Raw genomic sequence first — 22,180 nt, 5'->3', positions numbered from 1 at the left:
GCAGCGCATATCTTATCACGCATGTGATTAGATAGTCACTGCTAGTCAGTTTTTTTTTGCCAATGGAGAGCAGAAATAGCTAGCCGCAGCTATTAATCTAATTAAATACACAGGACCAAGTTGCACAGTGGGGTGAGACTACCGTATGTTTCTATACTCCAAGCAAAAATTGTGCACAATATCAGAAAATGACCTTTAATCACGATGACGTCATCAAGAGTAACCAAAACCAAAAAATTATGCAAATTTAGAAAATTCTCAAAGCCATTAGATAGACTAGTTTGAGATGAGTAAAAAAGTATATTACAGCACCTACTTTCAGTTACTCGTTATGAAGCGTCAAAGAATGTTTTTACCATGAGACCTGCAAACTTGTCCATTTTTATTGCCTGTCAAGTAAGTCTTAAAACGAATCCTTAGTTACTCAGTGAAATAATTTTGGGCGAATCATGTCGGACTGAGTATTTAATGGCAATAAATATTAAGCATTTTGCATGTTATGCATTCAAATTTTGCACTCACTTTCTTATTATGATCTAATAATATGAGGTTATTATGAGATAATGAGGTTATTGTGAGATAATAGGTATGAGTTAATACGGGAAATAATTTTTACATTTAAATTGTGATTTTATCTACAGAGCACTATCGATCGAACTTTGATCTCTCTGACATAAATTATTAATTTCGATCTCTCCTTGTATGTCTATAGTAAAACATAACCTGAAAAACGCTAAATAAGTGAGATAAATCATTGAAAGTGTAAATTCACCTGTTTCCACCTTCAAAAACCCGTAGTTTTCAAGTATTTCACCATCGAAAATTCAATAATTCGATGCCTTTCGCAATCGATCCACGCCATTGTGATTAAGTAATTCCTGGGATACCTGATGTAGGATACCCATAGGACACAATTAGTGTAAAACTGCAGATTCTGCAGATTCTGCAGTTTTACACTAATTTCTGAATAAAGTTTCCTCACAATCTGCTGTTTTTAACTAGGAAGTTTTGGATGGCGTTTGAGAGTGTCTTGAGCAAGAATTTAAAAGTTTTTAAACTGAACTAAATAGAAAACATGCACTTAAACTCATTTGAGATATTTTAGACTATTTCTGCTTTAGGAAGAAAAACGTTTTAAGAAAATATGAAAGCAAACGTGTTCTACCATATTACGGGGTTAAAGCGGACTTTTGTGTCAGTTCTAAACTCTGTAATTCGGGAAATCTTCTAAAAATTAATTTTTTTGTGTTGATTTAAGGTAACAAAGATGCAAAACTTGGTAGACAAAAAAATATGGAATGTAACAAAAAAAAAAGAATTGTTCTCATTCCACATTAAATGCTTCGAAAAACCTAAAAAATATAGCCAACGATAGTATGTCCTCTTTCATAAACATAAAACACATGAGCACACAAAAAATCTTAAATTAATACTAACGTAATATTAATTTACTAAATATACTATATAACAAAACTTTACACACTTCGAGGTATATGACACAACTCTTAGCCACAACTCTTAGCCAAGTAGGATGTGGCATGCTGTGAAAATTGTTTTCGGGGGGCAATCACTTTCCACTAAAAATTCCCCCTCTTACAAATATAACACTTTAGAAATGAAGGCCAAACGCTAGAGCCAAGCATGGTAGGTTCGTGTCGTAGTAGGGAGTCTGGGGGCATGCTCAACTGGAAAATTTTTAAATTAAGAAGCACGTGATGAAAACACACAAAAATTTCATTTCGTTGACTTTGGCAGGTGAAATCATACATGTCACTTCAAATAGGTTTTATCAAAATTCGATGCCCCATAAACTCTTCTTCCCCCCCCTCCCCCCAAAATAAGAAGGGGCGAAATGACCATCTTCCTCTCTTGCTAGGATGACACCTGGAGTAGATGTAAACTGTCAAATATACAATATTGAACTTAGTTTTCATGATCAGTGGTGGTTTCTGTCCATTCGAGCTCTACGTAACATTTAACTTCAGAAATTATTACTTTCGTCATTTCCAACGTGCTGATTAATTTCACTAAGTTTATCATTATCATCATCATCATCAAGCTTTTGCAACTCTCCCGCCGTCATCATCTTTAAACATTGCATTCTGACAACTACAACAAGAACACAAATAGGAGCATTTCAGGTCAGCCTTTTAGCAAGAGCAACTCGTGGTCGAGCATTCAGTCTTACACTTACACTCTACAACCTGATTCAAACAAACGTTGATGACTCAAGATATGCCCTTTATGGGCAAATATTTGGATGATGTATTGCCTCCTACATGCAATAGCCAAGTCCAAAATATACATACAGCATACTTTCGATATGGATGAATAGATCTTCTCTCACCGATTGGTCATGGCTGTAAGTTTGATGATAGAGGTCTGCTATAAATTAGATGGCTTTCCTACCTGCTCCATGTTTGAATTTTGTATCTTAAGTGTAAGTGTAAGACTGGATGCACGAACATGCAAAAAGGCTCATTTCAAAAGCAGCTATTTGCGTTCCTCTTGTATTTGACTGAATGCAGTGTTTGGAGATAATTATGACGATGAGAGCTGTCATGAACGCATGATGATGATGATAATGAACAACGTGGATCTGATCTGCATCTTGGAAATGACGACGATGATGATTTATAGTGCTAGATGTCACATACGGCTCGAATAGATCGACTCCAATGTTGATCAAAAAAGCCAGGATCAATATTTTGTATTTGACTGTTAAGATGTGCACTATGTTTAAACATTAAGTGTTTCTCTCATGTTTTATGTTTATAAAAGAAATAATGGCAGAACCTACTATAATTAGCCATTGGTACAATTTTACGTAGCGTATAATGAAGAAGGAAAACAAGTCTTGCGAAAGACATCATATCATTGAATTTTTGAAGATGAAATACTCGAAAACTGCGAGTTTTTGAAAGTAAAAACAAGTGAATTTACACCTTCTACGATATATCCAACATATCTATCGTGTTATAAAGTTGTGCCCAATGGTGGGTAATGAAAATCGTTTTCTAAGCGACTTTTGTGCAACAGAATACGGCCTATAGGGGGCAATATTCATATCATATGTGCATGCATAATCCATTGACAAGAATGGATTTCAAAAGAACTTAACACTGCATATTATGAATTGAGGAATATCCCCATCAATTATCGATCTTCCTACGCCCTTGCTAAGAAAACGACTGTAGACAAAGGAAAAACATGTGACTTGTTTGTCAACATATTTGGGAGTCGAAACAGGTATTTTTGCTTTTACCACTTTCGTACAGAGGTTTGATATTTCTCAGTAAAGACCGAGAAAGCGAGGTTACTAAAAGGTTTATTATATGGCATTATTTGACCTAAAACGAAGCTTGCGTTCTTTCTCGTCCTTGCTGTTTTTTACCGGTTGGCTTTTACTTTTCTAGTTTTCGTCCATAAAAAATAAATCGTTTCAAATTGTATCGTCGGGATAGTCAGTTCCTATGAATAACATTCGTAAATGTTTTTTTGTTTCGTTATTTTGCCTTTTGCTGTTTGCATTACGAAGTTTGTTTACATTTGACTGTAAAATTCCAAGTTTTAGACCGTAGTCGATTACGGGAAAACAATAGACCGGCAAAAATGTTTCTGAGTCAATCAAAGCGCGCCATTTTGCCGGAAGTGACGCTTGCCATATAATAAATCAACTTATTTATATACTGTATAACTTGTTTATTTCTTAAATTACAATTTACTACACTATTTTTCAATCACGCCAGTAAATATATTGTGAGTTGACTTCAGCATGGATCATAAGATGTATTAATTTTGTTAAACAATTTTTAATACATTACACACAAATGCACATGGGAATGGGGGGGTTCATGCCCCTGGGCGCCAGAAACGCTTGGCTCACTTTTTTCAACGCTATTAAAATGTTAACGTAGCGATAACGTAATCGCAAACACAGTACGATTTTAGTTTTATGAAATGTAGCATGATTAAATTAACATTATTTTCTATAGAAACAAAGATATTGTTACCATTTTCTTAATAAACTCTTCCTAAAACAATATGTTCCGAAATCATCAAACAATTATTACAGTAATTCTAAGGATTGTATACGTGTGATAAAAATCAATGCCCAACATAAAGTTCTGATTAGAGCCATAGAAATAGACCAAGAAAAAAACAAATTGTGAAATTTAAATTTATTGTGACGTTTCGTCTTTACTCAAGACATCTTCAGACAAATAATAAATAGGACGTTAAGACAAGGTATTATATTTACAAAAAGGTGTTAAATTACTACTAAAGGAAGCGGTGTCGAATGGATACATGATAAGGAAGTTTGGAAGTGAAATGAAGAGAAATTAAAAGAGGTTAAGTGGAATGGAGTTTCCTTGCACATTAAGTGAAGGCTTGTGTTTATTGATTAGAAGGCTTTCATGGATGGAGAGTTCATAAGTATCGTTGGAAGAGGAGATTATTTTAAAGTCGTCTAAGTTGGGGGTGTGTCCAGTTGCGTTAATGTGAGAAAGAATGCTTGATGATGCAGGGTGGGAAACTTGGTTGCCTGTAAGGGGGGATATTCCCAAGTGCTCCGAAAATCTGGTGTGTAGATGACGTGTGGCTTGACCCACATACGAAGCGTTGCAGCTTCGACACTTGAATAAATAGACTACACCAGATCTCAGAGGCTTGGGAATTTTGTCCTTAAAGGGGAAGAAAGAAGAGATACGTTGAGAAGGGCGGAAAACAAATTTAATGGATATATGTGGGAAGGCTGCAGCACAAAGGTTATTGATTTGTGTGCGAATTTGAAGGGAGTGTATGCCGGTGAAAGGAAGACAGAAATAGATGGGCATTTTGTGAGCAGTCAAGACAGGTGGTTTAGGGGCAAAGGTGTTGTTAAGGAAGCGACGTGTGATTTGGTCAATTATACGTGAAGGAAAACCGTTTTTGGTGAGTGACTTTCTGGTAAATTCGAGTTGTGTATGAAAATTTTCGTAAGTAGAGCAAAGATTGAAGATGCGGTGAAGTAAGCAGGAGACTAATGAAAGTTTGTAAGTAAAAGGGATGAAGCTGTGGAAGTTGGTGAAGAGGCCAGTGAAAGTAGGTTTGCGGTAGACGGAAGTGGTGAATTTTCCATTAGTACGAGAGATATCAATGTCAAGAAATGAGAGCTTTCTGTTTTGTTCGACTTCAGATGTGAATGTGATGTTAGGGTGTTGTCGGTTCAGGTAGTCAAGAAAGAGAGGACGTGATCGGAGGAATGAAAAGTAAAAACAGTCGTCAACGTAGCGTCGGTAAAGTAGTGGTTTGAATGAAGAAGGACAATTATTGAGCCAGGATTTTTCGTGAAAGGACATGAATATATCAGCAAAGAGAGGGCCCAATGGACTGCCCATAGCCACACCATCAATTTGCTGATACATTTTCCCGTTAAAGATAAAGTGACAGTTCTTAACAGCTAGAGAGTAGTTTTCAAATTCTGTTGCAGTGAGTCCGTTGAAGTACTGGTGGTTGTTAAAAATGCTTTTGGATATTATGTGGATGGTTTCGTCAACAGGTATGTTAGTAAATAGGGATACGACATCAAAACTAGCAAGGACAACATTACTGGAGTTGATATCGCAGTTTAGGATTTCTTCAACAAACGAGAAAGAGTCTTTGATGATGAGGTTGCTTATAGTGAAGGGTTTTAGGAGTGGGATGAAAAACTTTGCTAGATTATACGAATAGTGATTAATGGAGGAAAGAATGGGTCTGAGAGGGATGTTACATTTATGTATTTTAGGAAGGCCATATAATATACCTATTCGTGAACCAGTAGGGTAAAGTTCTTTGTACGTTTCTTGGCCGATAGATTTGGCATCTTTCAACTTTTCTCTTCCAACTTAGACGACTTTAAAATAATCTCCTCTTCCAACGATACTTATGAACTCTCCATCCATGAAAGCCTTCTAATCAATAAACACAAGCCTTCACTTAATGTGCAAGGAAACTCCATTCCACTTAACCTCTTTTAATTTCTCTTCATTTCACTTCCAAACTTCCTTATCATGTATCCATTCGACACCGCTTCCTTTAGTAGTAATTTAACACCTTTTTGTAAATATAATACCTTGTCTTAACGTCCTATTTATTATTTGTCTGAAGATGTCTTGAGTAAAGACGAAACGTCACAATAAATTTAAATTTCACAATTTGTTTTTTTTTTGGTCTATTTCTATGGCTCTAATCAGAACTTTATGTTGGGCATTGATTTTTATCACACGTATTCGATTTCCGCTCGGCAAGTCTCTCGCTACAATTCTAAGGATTGTATTCCACAACATTTAGTTTTAAACTCAACAGTTAAAGTTATAAAACACTTCCTACACTTTATATATAACAAAAAATACAGTGTGTAGTTGTGTGTTTGAATGAATAAGTTTGAAAAATACTTTTGAATTTGGGATTGCAAGCTTTCCTAAAAAAGAGCAAGTACATAAACAAATCTATAACTCAGAAAACCTGATTACTGTACCTACAAAGATAATTGAACAATTTATATCGGTGGAAAATGAGCGTTTGGAAGACATACATCCACACTACATTTTCTCGACGTAGTTCGAAGGCAGCATTCCAAATGCACCTGTTCGCTCATTACGTCCCTCCATCCATCCTGCATCTATGTCAACACCGTCAACAATAATATCTCCTTCGCGGATTGTTATCTCGTCATCATCAGCAGCCGTATAGTCGTACATCGCCCGATAACGCGGCTGTAATCAAACGAAAACTATAAGCTATTTTAGGAGAAAAAGAGTTAAACGGGATGAGGTGTAAGTTAGGGGTTTTAGCAACTTGAAATAACAAGGGAAATTATTAAAAAAAATTGGGTGACCGTTTTGAACAAATGTCAGTATCTATATAATATGTATTTATGGGTAACTACTAAATCAGTTTATGGCTTGCTTTCTCTCAAAACAATCGAGTGAAACGACATATGTTAAGTGGACTAATCTGATACTTTCGACTGATGCATAATTTCAGGAATTCCTTGATGTTTGATGGATTAAGCTCTACTACCTTTAAAAAATCTTAATGATTCAAACTAGCAAAGACTCAAAAAAATATTCTTTCTATGCATGAAAATGTTCAAAACGTGATGTCATAATGTATATTTTTTCCCATACAACTATAGCGACGTCTAACTCTACATGGCTTATCCATATTTTCCCCTTATTTTCATCCCTTCAATTTTGTATATAAATACACTCTCGTCAATTTACATTAGCCACGTGATAATGTATTCTTATGTACGTACCCCAAGAGATGAAGGTGGAGGGACGGGTGGGTTAGGTTGTGCAGGAGCTGGAACGTTATGGACTGGAGCAGGAACGTGATGAGATGGAGGCTGTGGATTGAAATTTTCCCTCACGGGCGCATTTTCTGGATAAGCACGTGTTTCATCAACTAATAACACAGTTAGCGACATTAAACCAACTAAAAGCCGTGTAGTAAGTATACAGGGTGTTCACCGAAAATAACACAATAGACATCATCTCATTGTTTATAAATAGTAATTATCCTCAACAAAGACGACTATAACAAAAAATGCGACGATATCTTATGGGACAACACAAAATTTGAACCACTGAAAGACAATCCAATCAAATCCACGCTTAAAGGTGAAAACCAAGTAAAAGCACGGATAAAGAAACTAAGAACTAACAATTGCATAAATGATAAAACCTACAATGAACTATATTCCACTGGCACGCGTATCGCTATACTATATGGACTTCCGAAAATCTACAAGGCTTCAAACCCTTTAAGACCCATCCTTCTTATTGATCAACCACTATTTATACAACATAGCAAAGTTTTTCATCCCACTTCTCACCCTTATCTTCGTCAGCCCCTTCATCATCAAGGATTCTTTTTCCTTTATCAAGAACTTATGCAGCATAAATTCCAATAACGCAGTAATGGTTAGTTTTGATGTTACCTTCTTGCTCAGTAACATTCCAGTAGACGAAACCATTACAATAATCTCCAATGACATTTTTTATGATAGTTCTAACTTCCACGGGGTGTTGACAGTTCACAATTCACTTAGCACCTGTGAAGAACTGCCAGTTCATGGTTGCACGTATCAAAAAAATCGATGGTGTAGCCATGGAAAGCCTTTTGGGCCCCCTCTTCACCAATATCTTCATGTCTTTCCACGCGAATTATTGGTTAAAGAAATGTCCTTCACATTTCAAGCCACTCTACAGCAAACTTTCCTTTAATCTCTCTACGTCGAAATGACGTTCTAATGGAGCATTCTCTACTTCTGTTTATCGAAAACCTACTTTCACTGGTCTTTTCACAAACTTCCATAGTTTCATATCTCTAACATACAAACGCTACATAGTTTCTTGCCTCATTCACCGAACTTTCCATCTTTGCTCCACCTACGAGAACTTTCATCGTCAACTTGAAGTCGTCTGAAAACTGTTTGTCTCAAATAATTTCCCTTCTCAATTCTTTAATAAACTTGTCCGACGTTTCCTCGACAACCCTTTTCGAACCTAAACCTTTTAAGCACACCGAACAAAAGAAAATCATGTATTTTGTCCTTTCGTTCAATGGCTCACACTCCCTTCAGATTTGCCTACAAATCTATGCAATGTCACTTATCCTGACGACACTATTTGTCTTGTTTTTTGCTTTTCGAAACGCCTTTTATCCTTCTTTTCTTGTTTGACAGGAAATTAAACCTTATTCCAATGACTCCAATCGAATCCAATGTGCTCACCCATCTAAAAACCACTAATTACTTCGCCGACTTTGATGACTTCGACATTCTGTCATCCTCTCCTCATGCATACGAACTATCCATCCACGAAAGCCTCCTCATCTCTAAGCTTAACCCATTTCTTAATGTCCAAGGCAGTTCTATCCCATTAAAACTTATCTAATTCCATTCAACCTAACTCTATCGCTTAACACACAAATGACAAGTACTCACGTCATCGCCATATCTTGTAACCCAACATTCCGCTAGTATCTTATAATTATTTTATATTATTTCGGATGCAAGAGGAAACTGAATATTTTGAATCGGAAAAGATTTGTGGGATTCTTATATCCGAAAACTTTTTATCCCCCTAAAATCTGCGTGTAAACGGAAAGCCGGTGTGACAGTGATATGAATACCCCCGTGTTTTGGGTATCCTCGTACTTAAATCACTAGTGTTTTGGGCACCCCCACCAAATATGGCGGCCGTGTTTTAAGTATCCCTAACCGACCACCAAACGTTCACAAATCACTAGTGATACAGGTTTCCCTATTTTTGTTCCATTACTACGCTGATTTCAGGGGTTTCTCTACAATGGATTTTCACTGACTTAGCAGGAACAACAATAATGTTGTATTTTCGGAGGCGTAAAAAAGTCTGAGTAATACTGACTAATATTATAAGTAAAATTAATTTTAGATATGCTTCTATACGCTATTTTCAGTTAACCATTATAAATAATCAAGTTGCAATGTTTACCCTGTGGATCGGCTTCCAAACTTTTAATATAAGCTATGTTTGGATGAATTAACACAAGAGAGTTAAAACTTAATACAGTTAAATTACAATTCTATTGAATAATATACGATCACTTCATTAAATTACTTCGCTATATTGCACGTACACAATCGAAATTGCATTAACAAAATCATTTCAATGAAAGTTTCTTTGAAGCAATTCATATGTAATTTCAAAAAAGATGGCATACGAAATACTAGTTACGCCAAAAAAATTAGCAAGTAACAGTTGCTTGTCGAATTACATTTTGATAATTCTATCAGACTATCACCTTCATACATTTCCGCTTAAGCAATATCGATTTTCGGTTAAAGCTGCTGCGCAAGCTCTAATATTCTTGGGGATACCGAAAACCCTAGCAATTTAAGTACTGGGATACCCAAAACACGGGGATACTCATATCACTGTGACAATGGGCGAATCCGAATACAAAAAATTCAAGATGACGGATAACACAGGAGTGAATGAAATTGATACGATCGACATTATCGTGATTTTGTAAAACCTTATTCAAACAAATGCAATTTATATGATGCTTGCGTGCCAAACATACAGAAGAAAGCGTAGAATACCTCAAAATATGATCATAGGGGGCAGATTACCTGCCAAATTACGCCGTAACTGGCATCTCTCAGGTTTCGACAATCGGAACTCTCAAGTCTCGAGTGTAAACGACCGAATCCGAAATAATACGCTGAAGGCTCAAAAACAGCAAATCCGGATACTTTAGTGAATCCGAAACAATACTGTTTAGTGTAAACGGGGTCTAAGACTTTAAATTGGTATTGGTAAGACACGGTGTGTCTTTGTCGTATATTCGTGGAGTGGCACTTTGTTATTAACCAATGCTATCTCAGGGTTACGGCTTAAAAGCGATCAGATAGCTGTATAGTAACGTCAAGTTTGAAACTATAACAAACGTTTATTTTATGAACGCCTCACGATCAATTGTAAATGGCTGTATACATCGTTTTTAAATTAAGTAATCTTTAAAAGATTTATATGGACTAACCAAACTTGCGGGTTAGCAGTGCTACTCCCCCCATTCTCCAAGGAATGGCTTTAAATCTTCATAGGGCTTCTACAAAAAAAGACATTTAGCAAACCTTGAGTATGTCTTGTATATGCTGCATTACTTTGCTGTAACATTGCTCGTTTTGCTCTTTGCGTCGAGGGATCATCAGGGACAGCTGTAAATTGACCTTTTTCTTCTTCAAACTTTTTGTGATATTCAACCTAAGACATTGCATGGAAAAAATGCAATACGTAATTGGATGGTGAAAAAGCCACACATAATCACAGTAAAACTAAAATTAAACTTTTATTAGAGTATTATTATCATAGAACATTTGTGCTGACCACAGTTAACAGAAACAATTAACTAATATATCATTTTCTTCAAAATTCAAATGCTCTAAAACAGAAACTGATGATGATCTTGGGCTCAATTCTACTTCGAAGCGATTACTTTATTTTATTTAATCAAAACAAAACTAAACTAAATGTAACAATTAAACACTAAGGCCAATGGAAGTAGGATGTATCTTGAAAATATCTTGAAATCACGAACCATATCAACCTTAGTCCTAATTTTATTCGCAGTGTTATATTTTAAAACAGGTTACAATGATTCCGCATGTCAAACGCACTTATATACGCGTCTGATACGCGCATCAGACGCAAAAAGTGTTACGTTGTAAGTGAGAGGTACTGTATTTAACACTATTGCGGTATCATCAGATTATTTAGCAACTTATTTTACAAATTGACGAGAGGCTAAATTAGCTAATTTAAAATTTGCTGGACTGCCAGTTTTAAAATCTGAAAACCAAACACGTGTCCGCTAGTCCGCGTCCTCCAGCCCGCGTTCAAAAGTTGCCATGGCCAACTGCCAACAAAAACAAACGCGAGTTGCTTTCGCATTCATGATTCAACATCGCAGACTAAATTCCATAAATGTAATCCTTGGTCAGCATAAAGTATTGCTTGTCATGAAGAAAATAAAATGAAAGAGTCCAAAACATCATACATCATATTAGTCGTACCTGACTTTGATTCTTTGTGTTCTTTGACAGACGTACGTTTTCGGGTGTATCAGCTATTTGAGTGAACTTCGTTGTTGGGTAATGGCTGAATTAAAATAAAATTATCATTAATTAGGATAAATGTAGGGTATATCTAAAAGTTAGAAAAATCCTGAACAATGTTCAAAAATATTGAACAATGAGCAAGCTGTTTTTGTAAATTTTAAAATGATCAAGCATAAAATTCAGTCATACGCAACAATTCTTATAATGAACAAAACAACGATAACTTTCATTGTGATTGATCTCGCTACCTGAATTCACTTAAAATATCTCGTTTCGATTATTTGTAAATTGATTTTTTCCCAATATCTCGCTAATAAAAGTTGTCAGTAACGATAACAGTTTATTTTCAATCTTTCACTATATTGATAAATCGATGACTACATTGAAACTGATACTTTACTACTAGAGTGGCAAATTTTCTTGATGGAGACTACAACTGCAGCAAGTAAACAATCTGTGACACAATTATGAAATATACGTACGTGTTGCAGTACGGATATTTATTGTATCCTTTATAATTCTTCATTGTCAACTTCATGTTGCAAACTTGGCAAGTAAAGCATTTCTTATGCCATGTCTATGGAAGTAAGAGAATGCATTAAATATTGACATTACCCGTAGCCACCGTAAAGAGCATCTCTTTACGTATATGCGAATTACCTTGTCTAAACAATTCAGTTTCTCAACAGGATAGACAATCTTGTCGCAACGACAACACCTTGGATTCATCGTGTTTGTTTAACTTTGCCAAAATTTACAGCTATAACTCTCTATATTTCTCCTTATAGATGTGAACTGCGAACTAAATCATATGCCTTCAATTCGTGTGCCACACGCATGAGCAAGAAATGTATTAATTATACTTGTTGTTCCCATCATTTTATTGAAAGGAACCTCCCCTATGCCACCCACACAGAGTATGACCATAAACGACGTGATAACGAATGACCTGTTCTGTAAAATAAATTCTAGCAGCTGCTTGCAATTGTAATTTGTTTAGTTGTTTAAGTAATGACATACTATTGTTTTAACTACAAAAAGTTCAAACATGGTTTGGTTGTAGATGATAGATAACGCCTCCTGTCCTTTTCCTAAAAATATTGTAAACATGTCTATTACAAAACTACGAGGCGTTTATTAGAGAAAGGAGTTTACACTATATAGCGGATTGCATTTTAGGTTTTTTTTATTTTACACCGATGGAATTTCACTCCTAATAAAAAAATAAGGTTACACCATTTCCATGTGTTAGGATACCCGGCATCGCAAGAGTTTTTGTCACCTCAGGCTGGTTCTGAGTTCTTAGACTCAGCACTTTTTGTGTTACTATGGGAGCAGAGCCAGTATGTTAGGAACGTACCGAATTAATTTTTAAATCACTTCCAAGGCAGAGTGTTTTTTGATTACTGTGAATCAAGCACTGTAAAGAACAACCGAAATCGGTAAGAAAATCACCACGCTTAAGACCCTGCGAATTGTCGCGCGATCGATTCTCTGAGATCACTTTCTTTTCAATTGAAAGCTCTGAACCGGAACAGTTTCACACTGCTGCACATAATTCACTGTTTTTACTGTTCATGACTTAAATGAAGTTCGACTGAGTCTTGTTAGGAATGAGCAAAGTTGTTAAATATTAAGCCCTTTATAACCGAGTGCGAGGTCTTTACGGAGAATTATCGAACCGAAATTATTTTGTACAGACCGAGCCCGTAGGGCGAGGTTTGTACAAAAAGACAGAGGTCCGATATTTCTCAGTAAAGACCGAGAAAGCGAGGTTATTAAATGGTTTATTATATGGAATTATTTGACCTGAAACGAAGCTATCTTTTTCGTCCTTGCTGTTTTTCACCGGTTGGTTTTCACTTCATAAAGTTTTCGTTCATAAAAAATAAATCGTTTCAAATTGTATCGTCTGAATAGTTAAACTGTTTTCCAAGTGTTTTTCCTCGAATCACATTCGTAAATGTTTTTTTTTGTTTTGTTTATTTTGCGTTTTGCTGTTTGCATTACGAAGTTTGTTTACATTTGGCTGTAAAATTACGCATTTCGGACCGTGGTCAATTACGGGAAAATAACGGCAAAAATGTTTCTGAGCCAATCAAAGCGCGCCATTTAGCCGGAAGTAACGCTTGCCATTTAATGATATTTTTTAATTAATTTTATTAAGTCTTCTGTTAACACATGCACTTTACATAAAGGTATAGCTCCAACTAATAGTTCACCAAAGTTTGAGACTGAAAGGATAAATATTTTTGAAGATATGGAGGTTTAAAGTTGATGCTTTCCTGATAACGTATGAAAAATGCCCGACGAGCTAACGACAGCTACCGATGTCGTTGTGACGTAATAGTTGACATCAGCTAAACGCGGTCAATTGCGCGCTTCGTTCAAAATATACTTTGCCTGCATTAACAACGACAATTTAGCATTGAAAATATGGTTTATTGTGCCGCATTTAATTATAAAACGGTTCTTCTAAGAACCATCAAACGCAACAAAGGTTTCTTTTCCGTTTCCCGAAAACAAGCGCATGCGAGATATTTGGATTGAAAAATCCGACGCAAAATTTGAAGCCAACAAAGCTCAAAATTGTGCTCGCAACATTTCGAGTTCGTGCTTCGTGCAAAATTTTGAAGCGATGCAATCAGTAGGATGGACAGCAGGACGGCTTCGCCTTAAGAAGGATGCTGTATCCACGATTTTTAATACTCTGTGGAACCCACAAGTGTAGCCATCTAAAGGAAGCAACCAACAAATGTTAGAACTGCATTTGAGAAGAGACGAAGGCAAGAGGTGATTATTATAGTTATATTTAGCAATATTTGTTTACATTTATAAAACTAAGCTATAGAGCATTACCAAATTGAGGACAATTTTATAATTTTAGATTATTGACGACGTTCTTGCAGAACATGACGACTTTCTTGTAGGCGACGACCACGATGTGTCGACATCGGATCGAAATGTTTGTGCGTTTTACCTCAAATGAAGTTTGTCTAAGATAAAGATGTCAAAATATATGCAGCGAAACAAAACATATACAGTGGTAACTAATTCAGACTAATGCCGTTTGATCTTTTCTTTATTATTTTAACTCATAAAAATTCCTTAACGTACCTTAGAAGCGCAATGTGAAATGCCAAGCAGCCATAACAATCCGTCCGCAAAACACGTAAGGTCAAGAACCACTCAAACAAAGTGCCAAATATGATAAGTAGAGCTATAGACTTTCCATTTCGGCCGTTTTGATTTTGAAAATCCAGCAATACGATAATTTTATTTAAAGGTTGAGTTAATTTCAACAAAAATCACAGCACACAGACGACGTCATGTGAAATTGAACATTTTGAGGACAGCGCTGGGTCTGATACAGAAAGCACGTCGACGATGAGCAATAGCTACAATGGATCAGACTCTCACTCGTTTTCTTCACTCTCAGGCATAGGTCCAATGCCATAGCTGTTTTACGACAGCTTCGTTTCTAGTGGCAAACTCTTCCTGTGTGATACAAATATGATCGCCATGTATCAAAGGATCAGTATTGTTTACCTCTTGGCAACATATACTTTCCCGTCCTGTACTCATGACAACACAAAGCCACATTCGCACCTAAAATAAAACATTGTTTTACTGGGAAAAACAATGAAGCATCAATAAAATGCAACTAACCGTTCAACATTTCCAATTCTGTGAATGTATTTATCTTCGCTTTCTTGTCATTACGTTGGCCAATAGCTCAAACATGGGTTGTACCTTATTGTTATTGATGACAATATCATAATCGGCATCTTAAGAATCCATTAATTTTGATAAATAAAAACAGTAATAGCAAACTTGCAAGCACTGAAGTCGTAGAACGATATAAGAACGAAGCTTGTTTATGTCAACTATTACGTCACTCTTTCCCAGTTCCCAGACTTAAAAATCTCGGCGTTTTAGCAATGGTCATCGAATATCGTGTTTTACCGATTATAACCCTAAATATCTTTTGAAATATTTTGCGGACGACTTTGAAACTTGGTACGTCTTATTTTCACGCTATAGGCATTACAATAAAATAAAGTTGTCTTCTAGCTTGCATGTGTCCTTTAAGCCTGTGACACACGACGTGGTCTCTGAGACTTTTGTTTCCGAGACCTGGTCTCCGACACAAAGTTTCGCAATGTGTCATCTAGGTTTCGGACACTTTTTGTTTCGGAGATTTTTTGAAATTAGGTCTCCGAAATAGAAACGTGTTCTAATTCCAGAGACAAGTCTCCGAGACAAAAAACTTTCGGCCAATTAAATATCACAATTAAAGTCACGTGGTATGAGACAGAAAAACAAGATGGCGGTCGAATGGACAAGGGATAAAGTTGAACGTTTGGCAGAGTTGTGGGAGGCTAAACCAGTATTGTATAATACAACGCTCCCTGACTATCATGATAGAGTGGCTAGGAGGAATGCAATTGCGGAGATAGCGAATGCTTTAGAAATGAGTGGTGAGTAAGCATTTTTTACTGAATTCAGATTGATAAGTATACCGAATCCCCATTACGTTGTAATACTTATGAAGTAAATATTTATGTGCATTTAAATGACGATAATAAAGAATAGGGCTGATTTCTATTGTTATAAACGATTTTCCAACTATTGCAGAATGACAATTTATTTCAACATGTTTCAGGCTTTCAGCAGTCAGCCACTGTTTTATTACATTCAGTTTTTCAGCCTGTTTGAACGGGAAAATATGTCTCATGTTGTTTCCGCTTTATAGCAATGGATGTTTCTTGCAAAATCAAAAACCTTAGAAGTCAGTTCTGCAAAGAAATTGCCAAAGGCACCAAACCCAAAAGTGGTTCTGCCACAGATGATGTCACACCAAAGTCCAAATGGCAATATTTCACACTGCTTTTGTTTTTAAAAGATCATGTGGAATGTAGATCATCTCGCTCCAATCTTGATAAAGTATGTTGTCTTGTTTGAGAACTTAGTTTGAGCTAATGCAACATGTATGTTTAGGGTTTACTTTGAAGTAATTTATTTTTCTCTTTTATATAGGAGAGATCAAGTAAAAATAGCAACACTAGCAACTCTACTTTTCTTGAAGAAGAGCAAGAACAAAAAGATGATAACAATGAACTAGATCAAAATGTTTCAACCACATCTTCCACAAAGCGCCCAATTAATGTCTCAGACAAGGAATCAAGAGCTACAAAAGCACAAAAAAGAGATATTGAAGAAAGAGGAATTTTGAAAAAAGCTGGAGATCTCCTAGAAATTATTGCATCAGGGAAAAAATCAAGCTTGAGTTCAGTCCATGTTTCTTCTGCTGATGAAAGTACTGATGATTTGTTTGGAAGGTATATTGCATCTGAAATTAAATGTATTGAAAATGATTCAGCAAAAAGGTTGGCTAAAGTACGAATACAGAATATTTTGTTTGAAGCACAGTCAACTTCAGTTTGTACAACTTTCTCCACTACAAGTCCAGTACCCTATTCCAATTCTCACTACAGTCACAGCCCATGCTCATCTGTACAATCAGGCACTAGTGACAGTCCTAGTCCTACATCTTATCAGCCTTTGACTAATCAATTGGTATTTGATCAGATGGCTGAAAAGACCTACCAAACTCTTTAGAACAAGAACAAGAACAAAAATAAATATAAATAGTTGTTTGCTTTTTATTTTATACAAAAACTAGTTGATAACAAAAGTTGGTGACACAGAAGGTAAAAAAACATGTTTTTTAGTAAATTTACATGGGTGTTGTGCTTGACAATCTTTCATTTTTTGTCTATAATATCATGCAATACTTTGTACCATTTTGGTCTAAATAATCAAATATTACTAACCCAAGATCAAGCTTTGTTTATATTTTGCTCATGTTTGTTTATATTTTGCTCGTGTTTGCTTATATTTTGCTCATTTGCCAAGGAACTGATCCTGCATCGAAACTAAAGTAGTTGCAGATGTGTTCTCGAACAGATTGGGCTGTAGATGTTGATCTGTTACTTCCTTGCTGTCCCAAAGAAGTCATCCCACTTGCAATAGGTTGACTTCTCCATTCACCTTCAATCACATCATGGGTAAAATGATCCTCTCTATCCATCATAAACTGTGGAGTGTAAATGTTCCATCCTTCATTTCTGGCTCGCAAAAAGTTGTGCAAGGAGCAACAAGCTAAAACTATCTTTTCAACTGAATCAGGTTGTAGGGCTATTGGTGTCATGAATACCCTAAATCTATTTGCTAATATGCCAAAAGCATTTTCTACTATTCTGCGAGCTCGGCTTAACCTGTAATTGAATATGCGTTGTTTCATTGTCATGCTGCGTTGACCATATGGTTTCATCAGTTAAGGTTTGAGTGGAAAAGCATCATCTGCCACAATTACATATGGGATTTGAGTTACATCACCTGGCAAGGATGTCGGACTTGGCAGGTTTAGGCTGTTTGTTTCCAGTGCATTGCTTAGTGATGATTCTCTGAACACTCCACCATCAGATACTCTACCATTTTTACCAATGTCAATATACAGAAATTTGTAGTCAGCATCAACCAATTCTAGAAGTACAATACTAAAGTTGTTTTTATAGTTAAAATAAAAGGAACCACTATTGTTGGGTGCCTTCAATAATATGTGCTTCCCATCCAAAGCACCCACGCAGTTAGGGAAGTTCCATCTCTCTGAAAAGGCTTGTTCTACTTTCCTCCAATCCTCTTCAGTTGTTGGAACCTACATGTAAAACAATTAGAATACTGCTTTACTGCAACCAACAAGTATTTGCATTGCCAATTAAATTAGCGAGGATAATGTTAATATATGTATTTTTTGGAGGAAACAATTACCTTAATGTAATCCTTGAGGACTTCTGATAAAGCATCACATGTTTCTGGGATTATTTGCTCCATAGTTTGTCTAGCTATCCTGTACAAGAATTGTAAGCTGCTGTACGATTCACCTAGAGAAACACAATGAATGTCTCGCTTCTATTCAAACAACGTCATTACATGTTTAGCCTAAAGTCCACACATGTCCCCACGCTCACTTTTCATCGATACTGATACATAAGTTAGCAATTACAAACCTGTTGCTAAGAAACGTAGGGTTACTGCCAAACGTTCACCTGCTGGAATAGAACGTCTCATGTTTGTATCTTTTTTTGTTATTAATGGCGTAATCAAGCTTTCTAGGACACCAAACGATTCCGGATCCATTCGTAGAAATTTTTTGTATCCATTCGAATCTGACAAGCGCAATTCTTTCACTAAATGCTGGTATGCCTCATCTTGCATACCCAAATGCTGGTATGCCCCTCTTATCCAAACAGTTCTTTTTTTCTGTCTTCTGCGTCGTTGTTTAATTGCTATGTATAAAACAATGGCAGCACAAGTAGCAGCGGTCAGGTCGTCTCCCGCCATATTTCAAAAACAAACAAAATGACTCCGCAAAGTTTCAGAAACATTTAGTTCGTTTGTCATGTTAAGTTTCTGAAAGTTTTGTATTGGAGACCATGTCTCGGAAACAAAAGTCTCGGAGGCCACGTCGTGTGTCACAGGCTTTACTTAAATGTATTTTATTTTACGTTCACTCAATTTTAACCACCATTCACGCAATGACATAAGTGTGTTTATTTCAATCTACGGTCTCAACTTAGCGGTATGCCATGGAACTTAGGTGGAAGGTGTCTGAAGGGCAGAGCTTGATACACTCGTAGATGACGACCTTAACAAATGTTTGGATAGATTTTTTCAATGTAGCTCGTGCCAGCCGCAGCTTGACTTTAGTGCGTTAATGCTTCGTATTTCTCAAATTTCTAACCACCATTACTTACATCGGGCACCTATTCAGTTAAAATAAGATTCATATTTTAAGACCTATAACATTAGTATTTTAATCACTCTTTGACCTTACCAAACCTAAATTGATTATTTATGAGAATCATTATATTTTTATTCAAGTGTTGCTTGAAGTGTTGAATGTTAATGAAAAAAGGAAATGGAGTACGAAGCACGAGTAACTTGGAAAAAGAGAATTTTGTAAAAATATGGTTTCACTATTTAACGGTTTAAATACTTTAAACTACTAAGTTTTTGAGACTAACACATAGAAATTAAATGTTACCACGATCTTCTTCATGTTAGAAATATGAAAAGGATTCTAGCGAGATATGAAAGTGAATCAGAATACCATATCACTCCCAAAAGAAAGGTTGATGAAAACAAATTGACTGGATCTCGAACCTCTATGACGAAACTTCGTTTTTATATGCAATGAATCTACAGGTTATGGGAAAAGCTTGCATTCGGTGAGCAGTAGCTACATCTAAATAAAAGTCTTTAAAGGATGCATTTGATATTTCTTGACAAAAAGGAATCAGCCATAAGAGAAAGAAAACTAGTAAATATCGCAGACTTAGAGGCTTTATGTACAAACATTTTACATGAAAATGGAATGCCTAGCACATTATGCACATTATTATAAAGCATCTGTTATTGAAAGAAATCTCAGATGTAGAAATGTCTAAACATGACTAATGGATGGAGTGGTATTTTTTATTTCCTGCAATTTGATTGGCTGTAGTATTGAACAATGATCCAAAAGCGTTATGTTTTGCAATAAATTTGCTAGCAAAGTGAACTTTCAATTTCTAAAATTAATGTATAAGCAATGTAAATTTTTCAAGAAGAAAGCATGTTATTCAGATGGTTTTTATCATAGCGAGAGGGAATTTTAGCAACTATCCAGACAATATGAACTTTAGAAAACAACCCAATTTCACTCTCAACCATCTACATCGACCATTTTACAATTTGAATTGCTTTACTAAATAATAAAATAGAGACTTTGTCGTGGTGACAAATCTGAAAATCTTTCTAAAGATCGCAAAACCATGGTAAATGGTAAAAGTAATAAGTTAATAGTTTTTAAAAGAACTGTTTTAAGTAAAGAGCACTAACCCAATAGTTCTAAAGGAAATGTTATGAAATTAAACAACACGATGCATTTCGGCAGACTACTCCTCAGGTGTCAACGTCTGTTAAATGAAAATTTACAATCTACCGATATTTAGAATGCCAAGAAAGAGTGTACGTCATCTCCAAAAGGGGAGATGACGCTCAAAACAGGGATAAATTGAAAACATAATCCTTTTGTCGGGAGAGGACGGGCTGGTTAACTTAATTAAAACAGCCTCCATGACGCGTAACTGAAAGAATGAACGGAATTTCTTAATGATTCTAAAATTGTCGTCTGAATAAGAATCAGCACAATGGAAGTTACTCAAAAGATGTTTACCTATCGCGGAGTCACTCTCAATGAACTCCTCTGATGACAGTCTAAGCGTTTGCTTTATTAAACACTTTACTAAAGAAATCTTTTCTCTGTGTGAAGGAAGAGTCAAAGCGTGTGTACAAACCCGTAAAAGTTGCCATGCGATGAATGCTTGTAAGGAATTGATCATTGCGTTTATGTACAAGAACATCTAAAAATGCTAACTGACAATTTGATTCGTGTTCAGACGTATAATTTAAAGAAGGGTGAAGAGGACAGAGTTTATGTAAAAATAATTGGCGATTTTAGTCGTTACGAAATAAGGAAAAGGTGTCGTCAATGTAACGTTTATACCAAAGCACATCTGGAGGTTCAGAAGAGGCAAACATCTTACACTCATTATAGCCTACGAAAATATTAGCAAGTACTGGTCCAAGAGGAGCATAATATCTAACGTACTTACTTTCGACTTTACATCTACATACTAGTGTTCCTCGACGTGAAATCATTGTTCACCGGCATTCCCTTAATTGATCTGGCAGAATGGGATTGCATGACTTCTATAAGAACTCTCATTACAAACACCACGGACCTACTCCCGCTCAGAGGCGGAACTTGCCCAGTGAGAAGGGCATTTAACGTTGACACGTACTACTTTTTACTGTTTTAATGCCTTACCATGCTAATGACTCATAAAAAAACATTAATACAGTTCTTCGTCGTTAAAATTTTTGAAACAAGATTTAATCTCGCGTCTGTTTCTTACTTGCCATAGAGTACTGAAAACTTCATCTTAAAATCACCAACTTCCCTGGAAGTACGAGGAAAAGGGTTCTTGTTCCCAAATTGAGTTGTCTTTATTTTTTGTTCTTTTTGTTCTTTTTGATAATAGCAAGTGAAAACTTTACTGGAAAATTTAAGTCGTTGCACTAACAGTAGCATAATTTTTGTAGCGAATGCAAGTTCACTGTATTTTATATATTGACTTAAAGTTGAATAAAATTGCTGCGTTAGCAGAGAACGATAAACTCATTGAGGGCACTTAAAAACCTTTTCAAAAAAAGGACACTCTTTTGCATGATTTTTAAAGTGGCAGGATTGGCTCACAGTTGTCAATTTAAATTAAGCGTTCTTTTCTAACTTTGTGCATATACCATACACAGGATATGATCGAAATTCATCGTCGCATTTTATCATAGGTCATAGTAGGGCCATCGTAGTTCAACGTAGTTCATTGTACCAGTGATCAAGTACTAAATAACGATGTCATTTATATACAAAGCGTA

The 22,180-nt window shown here is 35.9% G+C and overlaps 2 protein-coding genes across 2 annotated transcripts; one reads left to right on the top strand and one right to left on the bottom strand.

The window, feature by feature from the left end:
* Positions 1-6,281: 6,281 nt before the first annotated feature.
* On the bottom strand, positions 6,282-12,469 carry LOC124456286 (LIM and SH3 domain protein 1-like). Its single transcript, XM_047006765.1, has 6 exons — positions 12,296-12,469; positions 12,118-12,212; positions 11,591-11,675; positions 10,652-10,781; positions 7,286-7,434; positions 6,282-6,740 (listed from the first exon to the last, which is right to left on the bottom strand). The coding sequence occupies exons 1-6, from the start codon at positions 12,362-12,364 to the stop codon at positions 6,567-6,569; spliced, it is 702 nt and encodes a 233-aa protein (XP_046862721.1). The 5' UTR covers positions 12,365-12,469; the 3' UTR covers positions 6,282-6,566.
* Positions 12,470-15,928: 3,459 nt separating this feature from the next.
* Positions 15,929-17,478, top strand: LOC124456318. The gene is made up of 3 exons (XM_047006797.1): positions 15,929-16,116; positions 16,392-16,582; positions 16,676-17,478. Exons 1-3 carry the CDS (start codon positions 15,945-15,947, stop codon positions 17,255-17,257), a joined length of 945 nt encoding a protein of 314 aa, XP_046862753.1. The 5' UTR covers positions 15,929-15,944; the 3' UTR covers positions 17,258-17,478.
* Positions 17,479-22,180: the final 4,702 nt, after the last annotated feature.

This window comes from Xenia sp. Carnegie-2017, unplaced genomic scaffold, assembly GCF_021976095.1.
Source record: "Xenia sp. Carnegie-2017 unplaced genomic scaffold, XeniaSp_v1 HiC_scaffold_45, whole genome shotgun sequence".
Lineage (NCBI taxonomy): Eukaryota > Metazoa > Cnidaria > Anthozoa > Malacalcyonacea > Xeniidae > Xenia > Xenia sp. Carnegie-2017.
Note: the sequence above shows the minus strand (reverse complement) of the source record. Positions and strands in the feature narration are given on the sequence as shown.

Coding starts and splice junctions, on each gene's coding strand:
- LOC124456318 (XM_047006797.1), top strand. CDS start 15,945: ATGAGACAGAAAAACAAGATGGCGGTCGAATGGACAAGGGATAAAGTT. Junction 16,117..16,391: donor GAATGCTTTAGAAATGAGTG/GTGAGTAAGCAT, acceptor TCCGCTTTATAG/CAATGGATGTTTCTTGCAAA. Junction 16,583..16,675: donor CTCGCTCCAATCTTGATAAA/GTATGTTGTCTT, acceptor TCTTTTATATAG/GAGAGATCAAGTAAAAATAG.
- LOC124456286 (XM_047006765.1), bottom strand. CDS start 12,364: ATGAATCCAAGGTGTTGTCGTTGCGACAAGATTGTCTATCCTGTTGAG. Junction 11,676..12,117: donor AAATATCCGTACTGCAACAC/GTACGTATATTT, acceptor ATTTTAATTCAG/CCATTACCCAACAACGAAGT. Junction 6,741..7,285: donor CTCCACCTTCATCTCTTGGG/GTACGTACATAA, acceptor GTTTGATTACAG/CCGCGTTATCGGGCGATGTA.